This window comes from Tamandua tetradactyla, chromosome 1 (assembly GCF_023851605.1).
Source record: "Tamandua tetradactyla isolate mTamTet1 chromosome 1, mTamTet1.pri, whole genome shotgun sequence".
Lineage (NCBI taxonomy): Eukaryota > Metazoa > Chordata > Mammalia > Pilosa > Myrmecophagidae > Tamandua > Tamandua tetradactyla.
Genome location: NC_135327.1, coordinates 87,727,668 through 87,751,846, shown reverse-complemented (window position 1 = coordinate 87,751,846; position 24,179 = coordinate 87,727,668). Strand labels below are relative to the sequence as shown.

At 38.9% G+C, this 24,179-nt stretch overlaps 1 protein-coding gene across 2 annotated transcripts in view; it reads left to right on the top strand.

The window, feature by feature from the left end:
• The window catches only part of NPSR1 (neuropeptide S receptor 1), a 161,723-nt gene that overhangs the window by 75,296 nt on the left and 62,248 nt on the right, over positions 1–24,179 (top strand). Inside the window, exon 3 of one of the 2 annotated variants that reach the window (XM_077162750.1) lies at positions 17,949–18,052. The exons of the other annotated variant lie outside the window; for it this stretch is intronic. Within the exon in view, the coding sequence (XP_077018865.1) occupies positions 17,949–18,052 (104 nt within the window). The remainder of the gene's footprint in view (positions 1–17,948; positions 18,053–24,179) is intronic. 2 annotated transcript variants of the gene reach the window in all.

The following is a 24,179-nucleotide window of genomic DNA, read 5'->3' as shown; positions in this document are numbered from 1 at the left end:
GTCAGCCGACATTTTCTGTGAAGGGCCGGATAGTAAAGATTTCAGATTTTACAAGTCATAGGCTCTGTGCTGAAACTACCCAACTCTGCCCTTAGAGCATGAGAACAACCACGGGCATGAGAGAATAGGTACAGCTGTGTTCAATAAAGCCTTGTTTATGGATGTGAATCTGAATCTCATACAATTTTCATGTGTCACAAAATACTTTTCTCCTTTTAATTGTTTCAACCGTTACAAAATGTAAAGCTATTCTTAGATCATAAGACATACAAAACCAAATGGTGGAGTCTAGAGAACTGGGCTTGCATCCCAGCTCTACCATTTATTAATTCTGTGGCCCTTAACATATGACTTAACCTCTAAGAGCTTTATTTCAGAAAACTACCCATTTCTCCACTGAGGAAACGAGCAGAGCAGCTAACATGCATTCAGGACTTCCAACGTGGCTGGCACGGAGCAGCATGCTTTATGTGCTTTCCTTCATTTAATCCTCATGATGACCAGAAGAGGCAGAAATTATTGACTTTCTCTGGATTGTTACAGCGATTTTAAAAGCTATGCATATAAATGTGCCTGACCTGCCTGCATTGTTTGCCAAGGTTGACCCTTCTGATTGCAGGCCAGTGCTCTCTCTATGTTGATTCAATGTTAGTCTTCCTATTTCTTCTAAAACTTCTGTAATTATTTTGAGTACTTGTAGTTGTACAACACCTGGAATGTTCATTGCTTTATGTAGTTAGAATTACTTTATTCAATCGAACTTACATCAAAGTTCAACTTACACTCCATATTTCAATGAACCCAAAGCTGAATGCATCTTTCTTTATTTGTGCATACAGCAGTCAGTTTGGCTCATACTTATCCAAAAAGCTGCATTAAGCAAAATATACCTGGCACAGTGCCTGGCACAGGTAGTCAATAATATTTGCCCACCATCCTTAGTGACAAGGATCAGGCTCAGAGAGTTATTTTGGGGGCAAGCTGAGGCCCCCTGCAAAGATGAGGCTGAGGCCTTAAAAGAAACATTAGCACAACCAAGTCATTTCTGAGGAAATGAAGTTCTACGCGCATTTTATCTCTAAAGCCTGGTCAGTGTTTGTTCCTGGACAGATCCCACCCCCAGCCCCCCATTTCTGCCTCAGTTGATCACCCACCAGGCTGGACATTCCTTCCCCTCATTCTGCTAGTCTTGGGAGTCAACCCTGGCCCCAGTCCTCCAGCTTCCTTCTTGCCCTGCGGTCTGGTTTTGTTAGTCTTCTCTGCACACCTGCCTCTTCCTTCTGATCCTTCCTCTGAGCTTTGGCTCCACCACCCCTCACTCAACAATAGATGATGCAGCAGTTTGGACTCTCCTTGACTAACAGCTGGGCAACTTACCCTGCCTGTGCCTCAGTTTCTCCATCTATAAAATGGGAGTTATAATAAGAGTATCTACCTCATAGGATTATAGTAAAAATTATGAGTTCTTATATGTATAGTGCCTAGGACAGTGCTCAGAATACAGTAAGCACCCCATTTTGTGGGCTGTTCTCATTATTTTATTTTTTAACTGCATTATATTTCCGGGTCCTACACCCCCCACCCCCCACCCCATCTCTCTCTGAGCAAATAATAAACACATTCTTTGCATCATGAAGTTCCAGGAAAGACTATACTGGTCCAAATGAGAAGAAACTTACCAAAACATTATAAAACTCAGTTCCTGATGTAACAGCCCCCTGTGCTGGGCATGCTGCCCATATCCCCAAGACCCCACCTGGCACCGCACTGCTGCTCTGGCCCTCTGTGGGAAGCACACGTGTCATGTATCCTCACAGCCAGGACACCTTTTTTGATAGTTTCTTGTTTTCACATCATTTAAGAATTATAGAAAAGCTACAAAACCGGAAAGAATAGTACTAAGTATCACCATGTACCCTTTACTCATATTCCCCAAATGTTAACATTTTCCAAATTTGCTCTATCATTGCTTCTCTCTCTCTTGCTCTTTCCCTCTCTCCCTTTTCCCCACTCTCTCTCTCCCTGTCCCTCTCTCTCTGCATCTGTCAGCTAGCTCTCTCTCAACTAGTTAGCTAACTATCTTATCTATAGACCTTCTTTAAATTTCACCAATTTATGGTCCCCAGTATGCCCTTTATAGCCAAAGAAACTTCTAGATCATGCCGTGTTCAGGTGGTATGCATATTTACTCTTCTTTAATCTGAAATCTTTTTTCGGTCTTTCCTTATCTGTCACGATAGCAGCAATTTTTAATAATGCAGGTTAGTTGTTTTATAGAATATTTCTCAATTTGGATTTGAGTGATTTTCCTCCTGATTAGATTTAGTTTATGCACTTTTGGCAGGTACAGCACAGAAGTGAGGTTGTGCTCCTCTTGGGATATAACACCTGGAGGCTCTGCATGTCAATTTGTCCCATTATTGGTGAAGTTATTGTCAGAGATTTCCATTGTAACGATTCTATTTTTTGCCTGCACAATTAAGAAGTATTTTAAGGCTGCAAAACTATCATGTTACTCTTCAAATTTTCATGCACTAGTCTTAGCACACACTGTTGGTTCTTACCTGAATTAATTACTGCAATGGTGGCCAAATGCTGACTTTCTATTTCCATCCTTCCTTCTACACATATTGGTTGCCTTTCCACTATTAGGAAAAGCTTTCCCTTCTCCCCACTTATTTATTTATATCAGCATAGGCTTGTGGACTGTTGTTTTACTAGATGGGTCATACTCTGTTACTAACACTATTTTACTGCTCAGATTGCTCCTGGTTTGGTCAAGGAGAGCCCTTCAAGTTGGCTTCTGTTCCTTTTGAAATGTTTATCAACATTCTTTGGACACTTTGCGCTTTTTTGGCACAATGGAATGTTCTAGGCTTATTATATACCTTTCCCAGCCCCAGCCCTGGAATTAGCCTCTCCTTGGAACTGTTCAGGCCAGGACACATTTGCATAATGGGACACAAGTATAATCACAACAGGTGTAAAGCAGGACTGCCTTGGGGGGAATCGGTGGGTCATTTTGAGTTATGGCAAAAAAAGAAACAAAAAAAAAAACAGGAGCACTTCTGGCATTTAGTAAGTAGGGTCCAGGGATGCCAAACTTCCCAAAATGCTGGGAAAGGATGCTCTAGAAAAACAAATATCATTCCTGTTAACAAAAAGAACTAGTCTTTATGTTCTATTCTCTTGAATGCTTTCATTTTGTTAGCCAATCTGTCCATTTAATCACTGCTATTTTTTTAGTGGAACTCAATATATTTATGAACTAGCATGCACTATAGCAAATAACATTTATCATAGGTCTAGTTTAAACAAATCAGACCTACATGCTACATTTACTGTACATGCTACATATATTGTGGCATGTCACATTTATTGTAAGTCTAGTTAAAACACAATTCAACCTCTTGTTTTACAGATTTTTTATCAGAAGCTATCTTCCAGCGAACTCTCTAGGAAGCCAGGACTTATGGTGGGGCACCTCTCTCATCCCCACTTGGTGCAGCTCTCTGCTTGGTCACTCAGCCCTATTCTTTGCATTCTTACCAATAATATGTGACGAGTGAAGGTTTATGCACCAGCCTTTTACTAAGCACTTTATGTGCATTATTTCCTTTAACCCTCCCAATAACTCTATAAATGAGGTACCATTTTTATCCCAATTTTACAAAGAATTGGGAATTTGGTGTGGTGAGTGGCCTGTCCAAGATTATATGGCTATCAAGTGGCAGAGCCTGCATTCGGAACCTGCAGTCAGGCTCCAAGACACATGCTCTCCACCCCACACTATGCTGCCTATACATGTCAGATGGTAGACAATAAAACGCAGAAATACAAAATAAAATAGGAAGGTCCTGAAAAGCATTAAACCACGACTACAGGGATAAAAAGAACCAAATTGAGGCTTTGAGATACCACAAAGTTACAACAGCAGAGCCATATCTTGTTCTGTACTTCCTTGTGGCCTGAACTCAGGGTGAAAATGATCAGGTACGATTCACTGCCCCCTCAAGGATAATGCACAGCAAGATGCATCCTGCTACTTAAATTAAAAGAAAATTATTTTTATGGATCTTTATACACAGGAGTTTGGCATGTCCTCAACAACATCCCTACAATGAGTTAATCAGTGATTCTTACAATGACCTCAATAGATGCCCAAATGTAGAGAACTAGGTTATAGGGGAAATAGGGTCTGAACACAGCTGTTGGCATGATATAGTGGTTTATAGCATCCTGGTAGCTTTCTTGGTAGCTTTATTTTTGAGCAAATAAAGCTAACGTCAGATTATGCCATAGAAACAGCCCTAAAGACATCTCCCAGACAATGACATGCTCTTGTGTCTCTTCCTGCCTTAGCTCCTGCTTCAAGATGGGTTCTTAGGGAAGCCAATGCTGAGATGATAGGCATGCAAGGGATGCTGGAGAATTAGCACTTGTGTAATGGAAAGGGAGGAAGCAGGATTGGGCAGGAGGATGTATCCGATCAGAATGTCAATCTGACCAAATCTATGCAGTCCAAAAGAGAGCTCTAGAGCAGACATTGCCTGTTAGCTATTCCAGTGTAGGGTGGAAATACTTAGGCCCTTGTATGCCAGCCTTGCTCGGTCATTGGCAGGGGTGGCACCAGGGAGCAGCATGATCACAACTAGAAGACCAAAGCAGACCCTGAGAGAGCTAACAGCTGGAAGATGCCAACTAACCACACCCCTCACAGCTGGGCAGAGAGCTCTTTCCCCAAGAGGGATGCGAACAGTGAATCTACTTTCCTTCCTCACCTCCCTATGTATAAACCTGTATCTGGTTGCAGGAGAATCAAATATTTCTTGTTGTAATCGCCGCTTCCCCTCCAACCTGCTGCAACCCAGTTCTTCTTGCACAAGAATTGCAAAGGGTAAGAGACATCTGAAGAGCTGGCCTCTTAGATGACAACAAATAGGACTCTCCTCTCCTTTATATGAATTTCTAAACATCCCAGAGTGTTTATATGAGTACTTCTTACTAGGAAAACAAAATTTCATTAAAAGAGAAAACAGGTTGTCCATATCTTATATCTACTTATGTTCAGGGTCAGTTTGAGTCTCATATTGTAAAATGACAATTGCCTACCATCATGCCTGAAGGAATGGCCCCTAAAGAGGAATGAGGAGAAGAAATAGTGGTGACTCACTGCCTTATTTTCCCTTATCTCAAGGGAGCATTTGCTCTGGCTGAACCTGATACTTGAAAATATAAGTACAAATATTCTTAAATCACCCAGCAACAACCCACAAACCAGGCATACCAGTCAGCTTCCCTTAATGAGTCTCCTTGGCTTTTGCCCATAACAAAAGCAAAGAAAATAAGTTTTAGAAGGACTTGAGTTTCTTTAATTAGGCACAAGATTTTTATTTGGTTAGGACAATAATGAAAAAAAAGGAGATACTAGTGGAATATGCAACTTGTTAAGACTAATTGAAAGTCTCAGGAATAAAGCTTTTTGTGGAAAGAGTGCCCTAATGAGTATAGATGTGATGATTATTTACCTAATTGAGCAGTAATGACTGAGGTGCAGGTTACTTCCCTGGGATTAATAAAAAACCAGCAAGTTGACAGTTGAGGCCATTAAGCTCAGTTGATTATTAATCTCGGCCAAGGGCACAGTGCCAGGATCATCCTTGTATTGTGAAATGGGCCCAAATTTTCAGACACAAGAATTACTTTTTGGAGAAGTAATTTTTATTGTGAGTTAAATACCTGACATCAGGGCAGGCGATGCAAATTCTATCATTTAACAAAGATTCATATGGGGTCTTGAAGTCCTGTTCCACTTAGCATGCCCTTGATTGTTAAAAGAGAAAAGTGGAATCTATCAGTGTTCTCCAGAGAAACAAAACTGGCAGGAGATGCACACACGTGCACACACACACACACGTACATGTGTACCCACACACATATAAAGAGCTTTATTACAGGAATTGGCTCACACAACCATGGGGCTGGGAAGTCTGAATTTCATGGAGCAGGACACAAGCTGGAAACTCGGATAAAGGAGAAGTTGAATTCCCCAGAAGAAACTGGTTGGCTGAAGTAGAGGCAGAAATTATTTCTGACTTCTAAAAACCTGTTATGGCTTGTAAAGACCTCCAACTGATTGGAAGAGGAGATTCTGAGGATTGCTGAGAGCAAGTCCTTTGTTGATGGTAGATGCTTATAGGTCAAATCCATCTTCAAAATACCTGCACGGTAACAATCAGACCAGTGCTTGCTTCAGTAAACTGTACACTATAACCTAGCTGTCAGGCTGTCCACACCCTGCTTACAGTAACAAATTGTCAGTCAGAAGGCAGGACACCCATTACGACCCCCAACAGAGGGATCTCACCACATGTGGGGTAACAGGGGCATAACAAAGCCTGCCACCAGGAACATCAGTCCTAGGGTCCCAATCAAATCCATACTTTGCAGGGGTCAGGGTCACCAGCAAAGCAGGACTCACACAGGCACCGATAGAACATTCACTCATATAGATAACACCAAAGCCGGCTTCACTAGAGGGCATATGTCCCCATGGCCAGCCGATCTCAATCCACTGCTGATACTCCACTTGTGACACAGTGGAAGGATTCTGCTCCCTCCCTGCCGGGAACAGGGGTATCAGGGAGTGGGATGGGGGGTGGGGGGGAAATGAGCCAGATGTCATAAAATATACCCACTTTCTCCTGTGAATGTTTACATATACTCAGGACACCAGGCAGGAAGGCCACTGTCTGCTAGGGGATGTGTTTTTGCCTCAAAACATCCCCAAGAAGACAGTCAGTCCATCTTTACCCTGTCCTAGGAGCCAGGTTATCACAGACCCCAGCACAGGGTTTATTTGTGGGTTGCAGAGAAAGGCGGCAGGCCGCACCCAGACCATCCCATTCTTAGTAGCCAATGCCACATGAAATCAGCCATCCTGAGGGGAGGAGAGCAATCGTTACCAATATCAAAAATAGTTTCTTCTGCACCTTTCAACAAACAAGCCATCGTTGCCTCCTCTACTTTGAAAACGAAAGAAACAACACTAACGTCATTGAGTTGAGTTGGAAGCATTGCGTGCCCTGGAGATTTCACAGCCGGTGCGTCACCCACAGCACCCCTCCAAGAAAGCCAGAGCACCTCTCATCCGTGACACCACAGATGGAGCTAAAGGATCTTACATCATCAGAAATGCCAAAGTCTCTATAAAAAGTGTTTGTATTCAACATCCACCTCACCGGGTGTGACAAACTTTCAGGTGCAACTCACTTGCCAAAAAGAAAGACAGTTACTCAGCTTGCAATGTGTTCGTTATTTCATGTGCTCTGCTCTGCATGGGAGAGATGAAACAGTAATTAAGAGCTAGCAGGAATCTAGGGAGAGTGCCTCAACTTTCCCTCTGCACAGGGTAAATCCTACACCAGCGGCCTTTGCATTTTCAAGAAGTTTGCTAGTCTGCTTAGGTGCCAATGTCTTCTCCTTTATGAGGCTAACACTGAGTATTACTCCAGGCACTCAGGAAAGAACTGAAACTATAAACATAAGAAGGCACTGCCACTGCCGATCAGACACTTGCAATCTAGCAGAGATCTTAGAATCCAGGGAGCCATTTTAGAAATGTTTGGGCATCAAAACTTCCAGTCACTGTCTTCCTTATAGCATATTGATTCTGTGATAATTTCGTAATTTACAGATGAAAGGAGAAGGTTAATATGGCTCACTCTGCTCTGTGAAATTACCCAGGCCACAGGCAATCAGCAATGGAGATAAGAACCCATTCATTCATTTAATGAAAATGTACCAAGCTCTTACACAATGATAAGGCCTGGGGATGTGAAGATGAATCAGAAATAATCTGTCCTCCTGCAGTGATTTGGGAGGAGAGATAAATACATTCATGTGTTATAGATATTATGATAGAATGGTAGGGTGACATACGAGGAGAGAACGATCAAGCCAACATCAATTGTCAGAAAAGGCTTCTAGAGGAGGGAATCTTAAACTGCATCTTGAGGAGTTAGGAGACGTTCTTCAGGCAGAGGTGCAGAAAGAGCTTCCCAAGCCAAGGGAGCAGCAGAAGCAGAAGGTACCCAGGAGTGAAACGACTGGCATGGTCAAGGAACAAGAAGCAGTTCTCAATAGAAGTTCTCTCAACCGCATCTTCTTAGGCACTGCTTTAGTCAGGTTTCTCTAGCAAAACAGAACTGCCAGAAGATATATGCAATTATTAGAATATTTTATAAAATTGTCTCACGCAACTGTGGGTATGCATGAGTCCAAATTCCACAGGGTGGGTTGCAAGCTGGGAACTCTGATGAAGGTTTTCAATGAATTCCCCAGGAGAAGCTGGCTGGTTGAAGTAAAGATGGAAGTTCTCTCTTCTAACTGCTGAAAACGTTACTTCTCCTAAAGCCTTCAACTGATTGGATAAGACATCTCTCATTGCTGAAAGCAATCTCCTCGGTTGATTGCAGATGTAATCAGCCATCAATGCAATCAACTTCTTGATGATTTAAGTCCATGAAATGTCCTCATAGTAACAATTAGGCCAGCACTTGCTTGATCAGACAACCGGACACTATTATCTGGCCAAGTTGTCATGTGAACTGAACCATCACAACCACCTCACCAGATTAATCAATGCTTTCCATTCCTCTGCAAAGGACCCTAACTAAATCTCTTTGGCAGTATCATCCGTAATGAGTGTGTCCATTTCTGCTCCCACCTCTTGAATTTTATTAGTCAGAGGTGTTTGTTCCCAAACCAGTTTATGTCAGTTGTACTCACTATGGAAATTGTATAGTTCACCTAATCTCAAAGAGTTGTTTCTGTGAAAACTAAGCTGGATACCTTGGAAAAGTTTGCCATTTTTTTAGTGACTCACTAAAAAAGCTACAGGAAAATTAAGCACAGAGTATGCAATATAAAGGAGTGAGGAGGAATTATAAAAATACAATGAGATTCTGCCTCAGATTGCTTTGCTGAGAAATCTCAAGTTCTCACTCCAATTTAAAGGAACCCAAACTGGAAACCATTAAAGATGCATGACAGATATTTTATGCAAAAAAACAAAGATGCATAAAATTAAATTAAAGTCTCAGCCCTCGATTAAAAATATCACAAATAAATGTACATTCTTTTTTGTTTTTTTCTTTATTTAAATATTTTTATTTAAGAAAGCAAACAATTCACTTAGAACCAAAAAAATGGATATCTTGGTTAGCTTGTCCATAGGCATATTTAAATAACGCATCAAAAAAAAATCATTGTAAAGCCTGTGTTTGAACAGTAAGTTTCATAAACTAACTTAAAATTAAGACAAACAAGGAAAAAATCTACAAATAATAGATATCAAAGTTTCTCAAATTTTAACTATTAAACTCTAATTTAAATACCATTTGATTAGCTGTCAAAACTGTGAATGTTTTCAAAATATCAAGTAGAAAGTTATTACAAATATCAACATTGCTATAGTAATGACCTATGTTACAGAATATTTTCATGTTTTGATTTCAGGACAATATAAAGACACAAATGTTTTTACAATGAACATTTAAGAATCTTAACCACCAAAAATGGATATCTTAGTTTATTATTCTAGTTTGCTAGCTGCTGGAATGCAATATACCAGAAATGGAATGGCTTTTAACAGGGGGAATTTAATAAATTGCTAGTTTACAGTTCTAAGACTGTGAAAATGTCCAAATTAAAGCAAGGCTGTAGAAATGTCCAATCTAAGGCATCCAGGGAAAGATACGTTGGTTCCAGCAGGCTGATGAAGTTCAGGGTTTCTCTCTCAACTGGAAAGGCACATGGCAAACATGGCAACATCTGTTGGCTTTCTCTCCAGCCTTCTTGTTTCATGAAGCTACCCCAGGGACATTTTCCTTCTTCATATCCAAAGTTCTCTGGCTATATGGGCTCTGTTTCTCATGGCTATATCATTATTCTCTCTCATGGCTCTCTCGTCATTCTCTCCAAAAAATGTTTCCTCTTTTAAAAGATTCCAGTAGACTGAGACCCACCTGAAATGGGTGAACTCACATCTCCATTTAATCAAGTTAATACCCACAATTGGGTATGTCACATCTCCATGGAAAAAACCTAATCAAGTATCCAACCTACATTATTAAATAAGGATTAAGAGAAATGGTTGTTCCCACAAGATTAGATCAGGATTAAAACATGGCCTTTCTAGTGTACATAAAACCCTTCAAACCGCACACTTATCCATAGATATATTTAAGTGAAATACCTAAATAATTATTATAAAGCCCATGTTTGTACAATATGTTTCACGTACCAGTCTTAAAATTAAAGCAAATGAGGAAAAATATACAGATACAGATAGATATCAGTTTCTTAAATTCTAAATAATAAACACTATCTTAAATACCATTTGATTAGCTATCAAGACTGTGTATGTTCTCTAAATATCAAGTAGAAAGTTATTACAAATATCAACTTTGCCCTTTTTTATTAAATTATATTAAATTGTATATTTCTTTTTTATTAAAATGTTTTAAGGTAGGTTTGTGTGTGTGCTTGCCCTCTCTTTAACCAATGTTCTGATCAATTAACTAGCCACTAGTATTAATGTGCTAGTTGAAAGGGTTTCTATTATAGAATGTATCTAGGATGGGGTGAAAAGCGATCAAACTGAAGGGGGAGGCATGAGGGCTCCAAAAGTCACAATAGGGCATTTGGGGTTTATTCTGTAGATCAGAGATTGGCAAATAGTCCACAGGCCAAATCCAGCCTGCAGCCTATTTTTGTAAATGAAGTTTCTTTGGAATGCAGCCATATCTATTCAATTAAAGGACTGCCTGTGATTGCTTCCACACTATCAGAGCAGACAGGAGGAGTTGTGACAAAGACTATACCACTAGAAAGCCTAAAACATTTACTATCTGTAAATATTTACTATCAGAATAGGTTTGTGAAAATCTGGTGTGGAGAGTGCCTTTCAGGGTTTAAAGCAGCAACACGACATAATGATATGCATACCTCGGAAAGCTGATTCTGCCAATAATTTAAGGTCAGTGGATGAGATGAATTCCTCCTCCAGTATTTTCAGTTGGCGGCACCACCTGGGCACCCAAGACAGAAACCCATTATATACCATAGTTTCCTCATTCCACTTCACATTCAAATCATCCTATAATCAATCACCAAATCCTCTTGTAGTCTCGGGCTGAATCATACATTGGACATAAACATTCAATACCTCCCGATGTATACAGGAAAAAGTGCAAGCTCCTTTCATTGTCACTCAAAGCTCCTGAAAGGTCTGGATTCTTGTTGCCTCTCCAGCCCCCTCTCTTGGCACTTCCTGGCTCTTGCTTTAAGCACCAGCAACAAAAAACTAATGCCATTTCATGCAGTTTCTTATCTGGCTTTTTCTCACTTTCATAGCTCTGCTTATGCTGCTTTCTGCATCTGGAATCAATGATCACTACTCCCTTTCTACCTGAACAATCCTTACTTACCCTTTGACTCCACTCCAGTGTCACCTCATTCTGGACTTTTCTTCAACCCACCAGTATTTGTGCTCCAACTGGGAACCCAATTTCATGTTTGCAAGAAACCCTTAAAGGAACAACAAAGCCTGCTGTGGGTCTGTTCTGAGTTTTTTATTTGTTTGTTTAATATTATAGTTTCCTAGGATCTCTCAGAGAGAGAAAGATTTTTTTTTTAATCAGAAGCAATACATGGAAGAGATTAAGGCTTTAAAGTGTACTCTTTTTTCCCAAAGTCCTGTTAATTACCATTTAGGAACAGCTTATTTGCAATGTACTCAATTACTTAAGCACCTAAATTGCTTTTTACACATCAGATAGAACATCATTTGCTTAATAACAAATACAAAAATACTGTGGCACAGTTCCATTGACAGTCAACTCCAAAAAATAAGCTTATTTAAGACTGAGCTCCAGGGAAAAAAGAAATTTTACAAGATGTATATCACAATTTCCATATGCCACTTAAATCTATATAAACATAAGTATAGTGTTTTTCCCATTATTTTTCCATTAAGAAATAAGTAAAATGAGAGATTCTCAAAGTAACTCCAATGTCCATTCTATTCATTCTTCCAAACAATTACCAGTAAAAAATCATCTTGAAATTCTTATTTGATCATGTCACAACCCACAAGTCTCAAGGCCCTACTCAAGTCTGACCTTCTCAACAAAAATTTCCCTTATTATACAGAACTGCAATAGTTTTACTCTTCTCCAAGCTTTTGACACTCTCAAATGCTTACCAATGTCTCTTGCTGTTCCTTAAAGAAAGACAAAAAGGCAGAGACAGATAGGTGGGCATAAAACTCAAAAGGCCACCACTTTTTCCAACAGAATGGTCAAGGAGGAGAAGGGAACATGTTAGCTAGATCTTGAAAGAGAAATAAGAACTCAACAGGTCGATAAAGAGAGGGAGGCCATTCCAAGCAAAAGGAATGTCTATTAAAAAAAAAATTTGTAAAACCTGGTTTCAAGATTAAAATGCCAAATGGGACTGGGAAAAAGGTGGACAAGGCCATATCATGGAAGGTTTCTCATGATAAACTGAAGGGCTTATATTTTATTCTCTTAAGAGGGAAAACCCAGAGAGGAGAACCCCATCTCCCCAGTTCCACAAAGGAGAAAATGCAACTACTGTGGGTGGAATGGCCCTATAAGTAGAAGAGACCAACAGAGGGATAAGGGCAGCCAGGGCTGAGAATGAGGGGACTGGAGGAAAGCAGGGATTCATGCCTATAAATTAGTCTAAGAATTTTTTTAATGAATAAAAGAAAAAAGAAAAAAAGTAAAGCTAAAAACAGAAGCAGTGCCATGTGAAGAGTGGGGATGCGCCCACCCAAGAGCATGGGTTCCCAGCCTGTCTTCACCTCTCATTAGCTATGAAAATTTAAGGAAATTTTTTAACCTCCCTTACTTTATTAATCTGTAAAATGGGGAACCTATTTCATAATTTTCTGGGAGACTACATAAGATAATGCTTCTGTCCTTGCTAGGATATAATAACTGTTTCACGATGTTTACCATGATCAAGCTCAAGTTATACAGTTCCTGGATTAAGAGTAGCAATCCTCCTTTGAAATGTTGACCCTGACATGTTGGTAAGTTGCATATTCAAAGGCAGCAGTAGTTAGACTGGCTGTGATAAGTAACAGTCCATGATACTGGCCAATGTGTAGTCTCCCTTTCTGCTACTGTGGTCACTCCATTCTCGTGCCCATTGTGCCAGTTCTAGGGTGGCCAATGACGAAGCCTAGATAGTGTCAACTAGCCAAGTCATTTTGTCTATGCAGTTGTTCAGTGATCCTTGTATAGCAGGTGCTTTCTGGTGAGTGTTAATGTGTGATACAAAAATCCTTGCAAATTGTTCCCTTGCCCATATTTCCATCCACATGCCTCTGTCCCAGATCTTTCTTTCCAACTTTCAAATCCTTTTTCTTCCAGGATCCTAGCAGGAGTCAGTATATATTCTCTCATCTGAAGCCACTTTTTCCACATATAGCAGATGAACAGATGCACTGCTTGTAGGTCTGCCATTAAGAAGATCCTGCCTCTCTATTTTCAAGGTCACCCCTAAATGCAGCTGTAACACAGTCATCATCTATTTCTGCCTTACAGTCACATAATGATCTTACTCATTTATCAACCAAAATTGAGCTTTTACCTACTCTCCAGCTGATCACAGGAACCTCCCTCATAGTCATAAATGTGAGCTGAGGAGGGGCACTAGAACAACTACTGGGTGCCATGGGGGATCTGGGATACCTGCTCATGCAGCTTACTCATGCCCACCTGGTCCTGCTTGGATATGATCCATCTGACGTTATGACTTCCTGTGCTTGAGAGAATCTACCTCATAGTGGGCAGTAATAAATACATGGTCACTTGGTGCTCACGTTGTCAAGCATTCCATCCTTATTAGGCTCAGAAACATTCTAGGAACAGTTTTTCAGAAGGTATATAATGTTTCACTTCAGATGGCCTGGCATTGCTCCAGAACTCCAGGTGTCCAAAACCTGATTTTCCTGTGTGGGCTTCCATGGACTCCAAACTGTACCTGTCCCACTGACACCTCCAAAACCAGAGGGTCTTCCAGATCATATCTTCCAAGTAGCAGGGTTGCTTGTACTGCTGCCCAGACCTGCTTCAGAGTTCCTTCCTGCTCCAGGCCCATGTCACCTAGTATATGGGCCAGAGTGATATTCCTAGATGTGGAATGTGTTGTTTTAAGAACCCAAAGAGGCCAGCCAATTTCTTTGCTTCCTTTCTTGTGGGATGTAGCATGCAGCATTTTTCCTTTTACTTAGGATATTCTAGCAGCCCACCGCTGTTGGACTTCTAAAAGTTTTACTGATTTGGCAGTACCATGAACCTTTGTAGATATTATCTTCCACCCTCTAAAGTGTATGTGTCTCTCAAATATATCCAATGTACTAATCACCTCTTGCTTGCCCTGCCCAGTCAGCATGATATCCTATCAATATTTGGATCAATTTAATGTTTTCAGAATGCCCATATGGTCTGGGTCTCTTCAGCCCTTATTATTTCAGAGGGAACAGTTTTTCCTAAATGAATTTTCCAGAATATTATTGTCTGATCCACATGAATATAAACTCTTTCTGATACTGGTAGGTACTACAGCTACCACTGGGGCTACTACTTATTTGAGCTTGTGGTATCAATAGTCATTCTCCAGAATTCAGCCAGTTTTTGCAGGAACCCAACTGGTAAATTGAGGACTTCCACTTGGTCTTCCCTGCTATAGGGTTACCCAAACAGCCAAATGTGTCAATCCCAATTAAATACACAGAGACTGGGGAAGTGACCTCTGAAAAGATCGGAGGACCTAGCAGACCCACTCTAGCCAGGATTCCACTTATTACCTGGCCCATAACATTTCATTCTAACAATGGAGCCATAATACTTCAGGTCTCTAGGCACTATGTCAACTCAAGCCCTGTGTCCAATAGTCCTCAAAATGTCTGGATATTGCCCTTACTCCAGTGTACAGTTCACCCAAACAAATGGCCATAAGTTCCACTGGGGAAGGACTACAGGAATTATTACAACATATTCTTGCCATAGTGTTGCAAAACCTGGCTCTGTGGCCCCCTCACCTGCCATTGCCTTGGCCTTCTTCACAATACTGGTACCCCTCTTACCAGTGCATTCTTGATGGCCTTGATGAGTGATGAGTCTTCTGGAAGATGGAAGATAATTCTCTGGTTAATCATCTCCCTTCACATTATATAAACATTAGATCATACTTCCTTCAGTCTTTTAATTCTTTTCTCCATTGTTTATAAGAACAATTTATGAATTTCCACTTTGCTTAGGAAGGACCATAACATTTTCCAGGCTTCTAAGAGCCACCCTAACTGTGAATTTGCCCTTCTCCAGGCTCATAGATAGAGTGCTGTGTCCCATGTCCCAATAAAATCTTGTTTATCTGGTCTTTTTGCCCAGACCTGTCCATGAAGCACCCTTAAAAATCATTCCCAGCATATTCATGCAGTTCCTGGAGAGATATGCTGGCTAATTCCTGTAGTCCTTCAAGGGTCTAAATTTTTCCTTACACTGTCAGACCCAGAATGTCCCCAAGTGGGTTCTGTTGGGATTGAAGCTGTTTTGGGATCTGGCAGCCGGAAGAGGAGATGGGGATAGCTCCTGATGGAGGATACCTGTTGCCTTGGGATAGCATGTCATGCTCACATTTAATTGCTTGTTCCCATTCCAGAGGGGGTCAGCCACCTCTTCCAGCTCTGAATGTTCAGGGAATTTACAGATCAAAAAATCACTAGGCATACCTCTCCAAATGTCCTGTCCCATGTTTCAGGTTTCCAGGTTTTCTTGTCAAGGATCCTAAACTTGGCATGACAGACTAGCCTTGACTGAGCATTTAAATGTCTCTGGAGGTCTTTGGCCCAACTCTCTGATCCTCAGTTTGCTTCTTAGCTGTGTCCCATCTCCCACTAGGGGAGATGAGAGTTGCCTATAAGTTACCAAGAGGTCCCTCGCTTTCCCACTTAGCCTTTACCTATTCATTAACAACCCCCTGTTTCATTTTTTATTCTCTCTTTGCTGCCCCTCCTCCTCCATCTTTCTATTGCCTGAATCAACCCACCAGCTGTTCACCTCCAACAGGAGAGGTTCCCAGGTCAAGACAGGTGAAATTCTTAGCAATTGGGATGTCAGTTTGTGCCAGGGGAGATATAGCTTACACGCTACTCAGGACAGGGTTCTCCTTGGCAACCAGGGAATGAAAGGGTGATTCTCTATTTTCCCACCTGTTCTCTCAAACCATGCCTGGTTTCTCTCAAACTCATCCCTTGAGACAATTCCAACCCCTGCCAAAGGACAGAGGGAAAGAAGGATTACATAGGAAGAGCAGTGCAGTCCAAAAAAATCTGTGTCAGGACGATGAGCAGTCCCTCAGCAAAAATTGCCCATTGGAGGAGTTCCTCTGGAGGCTGGAATGGACGAGCGCCAGTGCCCACACCATGCTCCATCACTGGCTGGGTGGCAGCAATTGGGACTGGCAGTTAGCTCTGCTCCCTGTAGAAGGATTTCTCAAAGAATCACATCCCCTCCCCCAACCCCATGGCCACTACTCTTCAGTCCTGTGGAATGGTTCTAGTAGTTCAGAGCTGTTCTTCTGTAATACTTGACCACTGACAGTCCAAGGATGCTATGACTGATTTCACTAACACCAGTTTCTTCTCTTTGATGTGAAACCTGGATTGCTTTCCTCAGCAGTTAAGAAGCCCTGCATAGTGTTCAGAGGTATTTCTCCAGCTCTTTCACCTTCGAGAAGGGAGACTTGCTCATATTTATAATACCCATTCTCTTGAGTGCCATCGAACAAAAGATAAGCATGGACAGAAACACCTGGAATAGTTGTCAGTCTCCAGACATGTTGGAAATTCATAGTGACTTGCATTTTTCCCTCAGTTCCTTTACAAAAGTTACCTGTTTGCTCCAGGCTTGGTAGAGATACCACCTTTAAATCAGCAGTTGTTCACGTGATACATGATACACTATCACCAGACCTGAGAGTGATTCTCCAAGTTATATTGAAAGTTTTCTCTCCTGCCTCCACACCTGCATATAAAGTCTATTTCAAGGCTACATAGGTCAGAGATGACATATGGGATTCATCATAAGGTCCTTCTTTTCTCAAGCAGCAAAGACTGAAATGCTGCTTTGTGAAAGATTCTGGATCACATGACCAATTAGTAGTGTCTGCCATGGAGTGGTAAGTGAACTTTTATACACACAGCAAGTTTGCCATCCCTGCTCTATGTACCTGTACGGTCTGCACAGTCTGTCCATGGGAGCACCAAGCCCCTGACGTGCCCTCAGATCTTGGTCTCATTTCCTCTGTAGTTTAATCAACTAAGTTAATTAAATTGATAGATCATGCGCTTGACTTGGTCTAAGGGCAGATGTTGAAAGGAGGAAGGGGAAGAGAACAAAGGAAACTGTAGGTCTGAAGTCAGGGGTAAGGAGGTAAAAAGAGGCCCAGGTTGTAAAAGAATGGTGGAGAAAGGGGGATCTTGGGAGCTTTCTCAAAGTTAGAATTTTGCTTTTCTCATTTTTACACTTTATTGATCCTCAGTTCAGTCCTTTTTTCAGTACAGGTCTCGATCCCCTTCACTCTTTTTTTCTGCAACATAAAAGGCTGGCTCTGGTTGTTTTGATCCCCCTTCAGCTGATGTTGAAATCCTTCCTTGGTGGTTACATTTGAGTCGTTTACACCTCCAATAATCAAAGTCAAAGGACTCCTGCTTGCCTTATTTTTCTTCAGTGGCTACAGCAAGGTTCTGATAAATCAGGAAAACATCCTCCCAGGTAGACATTTCTACCATGGCACAGAGCCACAATTTTGAAAGAGACTGGAATTGACCACTGGTATATTTTGTTTAGATTCTTTCACAGGACTGGTCAACATCCTGACAGATATTATCTGGCGATTCACTGGAGACTTCCTGGCACCAGACCTGGTTTGCCGAGTGGTCCGCTACCTACAGGTATGTAGCAACTTCCAGATGGGATGAGACAACTGACAGCTAAGCCAACCCTTGAATTCTATATAAAGAAAATAATATTTCTTTATGTCATTCTCTTATGCAGCAAAATGCCCACTTCCTCCTAGCGGAAACACCAAGCAAGCTTTGTAAGATTATTTAATGTTTCTCTATGGCTAAAAATTATGTATATCTAAAGAAAAACAAACAAGCAATAATATATAAAGCATTCATATTTCAAGCCTTAAGTGAAATTTCTGGGTGAATATCAAGGCTTTTGATGTGTTCGGGCTAAGTAATCACCAGACAACTTTTCAATCATATTCACCTGTTGCCCTTAGACTAACCCAACATGGGCTACTATTCTTTTGGGAACGTTTGGCAATTCATTGGAAAATAGATATTAACTCATGTTGTTTTAACTTGCATTTCATTTATTACCAGCAAAGTTGCATTTTTTTTCCTTATATTTATTGGCATTTAAATTTCTTCTTCTCTAAATTGTCTGTTCTTATACTTTTCCACTTCTTTTATAGCTGGTGTATTTGTTATTTTCTGATTTTATTACTAAGATCTATTGTTAAAGATATTTATACTTTGTATGCCATATATATTTCAGTGTAATTCACAAGTATGTATAATATACATATTTAATGTAAAATTTTGCAAATATATCACACACATGTATTATATTACTAATATATCATATATGTATAAAATATGAATTCATTGACACTTCATCTAAGTGGAAAGACTGGACCATGTCATAACTGATGTTAAGATTGATATGTTCTGTTTCTGAGTTCTTAAAATCTTATTCCATTAATATGTGTCTATTCGGACACCAGTACTTCAGGTCTAAATAGTTGTAGCTTTAGAGATTTAGAATGCATTTCTCAAGAAATTTACCTTGCTAGATTCCATTTTTTAGTAGTATTTCTCAGAATCTTTGCATTGTATTCACAAGTAAGATTATGATTTTCATTTGTTTTATCATTTTCATATCTTGGTAATGGAGTTATCCCATATTCATAAAATGAATAGGGAACATTTACAATCTTTTAAACATAACACTGAAAGTTTGATAGATGTGAAATAACTCCTTCCACCACCTGGGACTGGTGTTTTGGGGGGTTGAGCAGTAATTTTTAAATATATATTTAAATTTATTCTTGAGGAGTTTTCCTTCCTTGAAGGTAAATGTTTTCAATTGTTTATTATATTAGTAATCAGTTGCTGAAAAACAAATTACTCTAAACTTTTATGGCTTAAAATAACAATAAATGTTTATTATCTGTTTTTGTGAGTCAAGAATGCATAACAGCTTGGCTAGGCAGAACTGACCAAAGGTTTCTCACAAGGTTCAGTTGGATGTTGGCTGAGTCTATGGTCACTGGAAAACTTGACTGGGGCTGGACAATTCAATTACAAAGGGACTTTCATACGTACCTGGAAAGTTAGTGCTGGATTTTAGCAGAATACCCCTACTTTTCTCCACATGGGGCACCTCACAGGTATTCTTGAATGTCCTCACAACACAGTTATTGGCTTTCTCCAGGATAAGCTATCCAAGAGACGGACAGGGAAATGACAGTACATTTATGAACTATTCTCAGGATTCAAATGCTACCACCTCATTATTCTATTAGCCACACAGACCAATAGAATAGGTGTTGGGGAAACCCAAAGTGTAGAAAGATAAGCTGGATAATGAGATGTCCTTAGAGGCTTAGAAAAGCTCAGACATATTTCTGGGCATCTATAAGGCATGCATATGCTCAGGATTGTGCAAATATTCATGAAGACCAAGAAGCTCATTAGCTGTAATTCTGGCTAACCCTGAGGAACTGAGCAAGCAGGAAATGAAGGCTAAGGCAAAATTATCAACTGCTTGGCTGAGTATTGAAACTGTGCCCCAACACACACACAGGGATGATTAGTAAAGACTGGGAGACATATCAATTCCAGGCACTTAAGGATATATCTCTGCCCAAATATTAACTGACCACAAAGGTAAATGAGCAGAAACTTCAATAGCCACACAGGACAAAGAACATAGACTTAACAGAAATAGTTCAGAAAAGCCACTAAACTAGCAACAACCACAAACCCTGGTGGGGGAGGGAGAGCAGTGACGATCTTATTTCTAGAATTGTCACATTATGTTGTTTAAAATATGCAGTTTCCAACAAAAAATTAGAAGATATGCAAAGAAACAGAAGGTCTGACCCATACATGGGATAAAGGCAATAAATAGAAATTGTCACTGAAGAATTTCAATCATGAGACTTGTTAGACAAATACTTTGTCAGCTATTTTAAATATTGTCTTTGAAAGTAACCATGTATAAAGAACAAAAGGAAAAAATGAGAACAATATCTCCCAAAGAGAGAGTAACAATGAAGAGAAAGAATTTTTTTAAAAAATTAAATAGAAATTCTGGTGTAGAAAAATACAATAGCTGAAACAAAAAATTACACTAGTGGGGCTCAACAGAACATTTGAGCAAGCAGAATAAAGAATAAGCAACCTTGAAAATAGGTAAATTGAAATTAATCAATCTGAGGAAAAGAAAGAAAAATGGAGCATCAAAAACCTGTGAGATATCAAAGAATTCCAACATATGCATAATGGAAATCCCAGAAGGAGAAAAGAGATAGAGAGGGGAAGAAAGGATACTTGAAGGAATAATGACTGAAGACTCACAAAATTTGATGAAAAAATGAATCTACACATCCAAGGAGCTAAATGAACCCCAAACAAAATAAACTTGAAGAGACCACACCTAGACACATCATAGTAAAATCATCAAAAGACAAAGACAAAGAGAATCTTGAAAGCAGCATGAAAGAAGTGACTCATCATGTACAAGAGATCCTCCACAAGATTAACAACCAATTTTTTTCACCAGAAACTAGGGAGACCCAAAGACATTGTTGTGACATATTTGAAGTGCTGAACAATAAAAGCAAAAATTTTGTATCCAGCAAAACTGTTCTTCAAAAATTAAAGGAGAAATTAATAAATTCCCAAATAAAGAAAAATTGGGAAAATTAATTGCTAGCATACCTGTGTACACAAAAGACTAAAGGAGGAAGTCTTCAGTTTGAAATGAGAAGACATTAGAAGCAACTTGAATCCACATCAGGAAATACAGAACATTATTAAAAGTAACTGCATAAGTAAATATAAAATAGTGCACAAACATACATTATGATTGTCACACTTTCTAAATCCTATCTTGTTTAAAGACAAATGCATAAGGCCGTAATTATATATCTGTGTTAAAATATGGAGACCATCAGAGTAGATTAAAAAAAAAAGACCCAAATATATATTGCCTACAAGAGACCCACTTTGAATTTAAAGACAAAGATAAATTAAAAGTAAAATGTTGGAGAAACATACACCAGGCAAATACTAATAAAAAGAAAGCTGTAAATATCTCTGTCCAAATATTAACTGACCATAAACATGACTGAGCAGAAACTTTAACAGCCACACAGGACAAAAAATACAGACTTTACAAAAATAGTTCAGAAAAGCCACTCAACCAACAATATCTATGATACTGTCAGAAAAAGCATATTTCATAAGAAGGAAAAGTATCAGGAATAAGGAGGGACATTTCAAAGTGATAAAGGGGTCAGTTCCCTGAGAGCGCAAAACAATTGCTAATATGTATGTACTAAATAGCAGAGTCAAAACACGTGACAAAAACTGCTAAAACTGTAGGAAGAGATAGATAAATCAAATTTTATAGTTTCAACCTTCATTATCCCCTGTCAGTTATTGAAAGATCCAGCAAGCATAAAATTAGAGTGGGTTTGGTTGAACTGAACATCTATCAGTTGAATAGAACTGAACTATCCATCAATTTGCTCTAATTGGCATTGATGGCATACTTCATCCAACAGCAGAAACTCTCATTGAATATTCACCAATAGAAACCACATAATGGGCCATAATACACAATTTAACAAATTTAAAAGAATAGAAATAATACGATGTGTGCTCTGACTACAATGGAATTAAATTGGGACTCAATAGCTGAAAGATAACTGGAAAATCAAAAAAAGTTTGGAGATTAAATAACAAACTTTTAAATAACCCATGAATGAAAGAAGTTTTAAAATAGATTAAGAGATATTTTGAACTAAATGAAAATGAAATTATAATGTATCAAAATGTGTGGGATGCAGTGAAAGCAGTGCTTAAAGGGAAATTTATAGTAATGAATGCATATATTAGAAAAGATGAAAAATATAAAATCAGTAATCTGAGCATCAACTTAGAGAACTAAAGAAATAAGAGTAATGTAAGCCAAAAACAAGATAAGAATATTAATATAAATTCGAGCAGAAATCAATAAAATTGAAACTAGAAATCAATATAGAAAATCAACAAAACAAAAGCTGTTTTTTTCAAAGATCAATAAAATTGATAGCACTATAGCCAGGCTATCCAAGAAAGAGAGAGCACAAATTATTAGCATCAGAAATGAAAGATGGGTCATTACTACTGATTCCATGGACATTTAAATGATGCTAAAGAATATTATGAACAACTCCATACCCATATATTTTATAACTTAGATGAAATAGGCTAACTCCTTGAAAGACACAAACTACCAAAAGTCACACAAAGAGAAATAATGTGATTGGACTATATATATATTTTTTAAATTGAATCAACAATTAATAGTCTTTTTAAAAAAAGTGTGCCAGGCCCAGATGGGTTCACTGATTAATTCTACTATTATTTAAGAAAGAATTAATACAAATTTTCTATAGTTTCTCCCAGAACATAGAAGTTAGAAGTAATACTTCCTAACTCATTCTAAGATGTTAGCATTATTCTAATGTTAAAACCATATAAAAGTACTATGAGAAAGGAAAACTACTGACCAATATCTCTCATGGGCATAGATGTAAATATCCTCAACAAAATATTAGAAAATCTAATCTAACAATGTATAAAAGGAATTATACCCAACAACCAAGCAGATTTATTCCAGGTATGCAAGCCTGGCTCAATTGTCTAAAATCAATTGTGTAATACATCACACCAATGGGACAACAAATAAAAATTATATGATTATATCAATAGATACAGAAAAATCATTTGGCAAAATCCAACACATTCATGATAAAAAATATTTTTAAAACTCTCAGCAAACTAGGAATAGAAGGGAACTTCCTCACCTTGATAAATAACAGCTAAACAGAAACCTTACAGCTAGCATCATTCTTCATGATGAGAAACTAAATGCTCCCTCCCTAATATCGAGAACAAGGCTAAGGATGTCTCTTCTCACCATTCTCATTCATCATAATACCAGAAGTCTTATCTAATGCATCAAGACGTGAAAAGGTATACAGATTGAAAAGGAACAAATAAAACAGCCTTTGTTCACAGATGACAACATTGTCTATCCAGGAAATCCCAAAGAATCAACAAAGAAACTTCTGGAACTAAGTGATTTCAGCAAAGTTATAAAAACAAGATTAATATGAAAAAGTCTATTTCTTTTTTATATACCAACAATAAACAATTGGAATTTGAAATTAAAAGCATGATACCATTTGCATTATCATCCACCCCCCAAAAAATTAAATATTTAGATATGAATCTAACAAAATGTATACAGGATTTTGTATATGAGAAAAATGCCAAATTTTGATGAAAAAAATCAAAGAAGATCTAAATAAATGGACAAATATTCCATGTTCATGAACAGGGAGATTCAATATTGTTAAGCTGTCAGTTCTTCCCAACATGATCTATAAATTCAATGCAATCCCAATTAAAATCTCAGCCAGCTGTTTCATGGATATCAATAAACTGATTCTAAAGTTTATATGGAAAGGCAAAAGAGCCAGAACAGCTAACAGAATATTGAAGAAAAGAACAATAAACAATGTCAGAGGACTAACCTGACTCAATTTCAAGACTTACTATAAATCCGCAGTAATCAAGACAGCATGATATTGGTGAAATAATAAAAATAAAAAGACTAGTGGAACAGAATATAGAGTCCAGAATTAGAGCCACACAAATACAGTCAAGTGATCTTTGACAAAGGAGCAAAACAATTTAATGGAGAAAAAGTGGGCTTTTAATAAATATT